Source organism: Antechinus flavipes, chromosome 3 (genome assembly GCF_016432865.1).
Source record: "Antechinus flavipes isolate AdamAnt ecotype Samford, QLD, Australia chromosome 3, AdamAnt_v2, whole genome shotgun sequence".
Taxonomy (NCBI): Eukaryota; Metazoa; Chordata; class Mammalia; order Dasyuromorphia; family Dasyuridae; genus Antechinus; species Antechinus flavipes.
In genome coordinates this window covers 554,280,532-554,282,056 of record NC_067400.1, presented here as the reverse complement: position 1 = coordinate 554,282,056, position 1,525 = coordinate 554,280,532, and the positions used below count along the sequence as shown (strand labels likewise).

General features: G+C 44.5%; 1 protein-coding gene across 1 annotated transcript; it reads right to left on the bottom strand.

The window, feature by feature from the left end:
* Nucleotides 1-212: 212 nt before the first annotated feature.
* LOC127557408 (olfactory receptor 52I2-like) lies at nt 213-1,172 on the bottom strand. Its single transcript, XM_051990738.1, has one exon. The coding sequence runs from the start codon at nt 1,158-1,160 to the stop codon at nt 213-215; it is 948 nt and encodes a 315-aa protein (XP_051846698.1). The 5' UTR covers nt 1,161-1,172.
* Between the last annotated feature and the right edge of the window lie 353 nt (nt 1,173-1,525).

The following is a 1,525-nucleotide window of genomic DNA, read 5'->3' as shown; positions in this document are numbered from 1 at the left end:
GCAAAGAATTTTGTAGAGAATATTATGTTCAGGTATGGACTTAAATCAAATCTGAAGTCTCTTTTTCAATTTTATAATAATTGAAAGGTTTGAAAAGTGTTGTAGTATCTAAGAAATGCAATGTTTTGGAGTCATAGTGGACCAGGGTTCATTTCTTAGTTCTGCCACATATTACCTGTGTGATTTTAGACAAATCATTCCACTTGCCTGGGTCAACCTGAGAAAGTTGCATTCCATACTCGCTCCCGGATACGCTTTGTCTTCAGGCCATAGATAAGGGGGTTCAGCATAGGAGGGATGACTAAATAGAAATCAGCCAGTAGCACCTGGGCGTGCAAGGGAACTATTTCCTGTCCCAACCATGCCATATAGATCGACACCATGGCTGGCAAGTAGTATAGGACCATGACACTCACATGTGAACCACAAGTGTTGAGTGCTTTGACCCGTGCATTTCGAGAAGGGAGACTGAACACAGCTTGGAGGATCAGGCTGTAGGAGGTAGCAATGAAGGTCACATCAACCCCCACAATGATAAAGGAAACAACTAAGCTATAAAGGCTGCTGGGCATGTGGTCAGCACACGCCAACTTAGCTACAGCCATGTGTTCACAGTAGGAATGGGGGACCACATGGGAAGCGCAGTATGGCAGATGCACCACCATCCAGGTCATTGGGGTCATGGCTGTGATAGCTCTAGCTAAAATGGCCATACCCATGCCCATCATGGTCTGGGGGGTGAGGATAGTTTGATAGTGCAGAGGTTTACAGATAGCTATATAGCGGTCAAAGGCCATGGCCAGGAGTAATCCTGTTTCGACTGCTGTGGTAGCATGGACAATGTACATCTGGGTGAAACAGGCCGCAAAGCCAATGATACCATTGCCTGACCAGAAGATGCTCAACATCTTGGGGGTCACAGAAGTTGACATGACGATGTCCACAGCAGCCAGGACACATAAGAAGTGATACATGGGCTCATGAAGGGCACTGTCTGTCCAGATCACAGTCACGATGATAATATTTCCTAATAGAGCTATGGCGTACATGGCACTCAGTGGGACTGCCAGCCAAAAGTGGGCTATTTCCAGCCCTGGGACACCCAGAAGGATAAAAGTAGCTGTGTTCAGTAATGACTGGTTGGAGGGAGAGCCCAACATCACTGAGGAGACTTCTTCCCTGCAGACAAAGCCACAAAAGTGATCAGAGACCAGAGGTCAGAAAATCTAAACTTTTTACTTTTTATGTGACCAAACATATTCTCTTACATACCCAGATGACGCTGGCCTACTTCTGTTTCATTATCCTGGTCTCATCTTTTTCAAGTGGGCAAATAGATGACCTTTAACTCACAGATGCAATCTAAGAACATTAACTCCAATATGGCAGTCCTGAGTACTATAAGTTGGACCATGTGTATTTAACCAGGGTTTGTTCATTTATGTTCTCTGTCAAAGTCTTTATATCTCTGTCTCTATTATCTCTTTTGTCTTTCTCTATGTCTTTCTATCCCCCCATTGTCTAT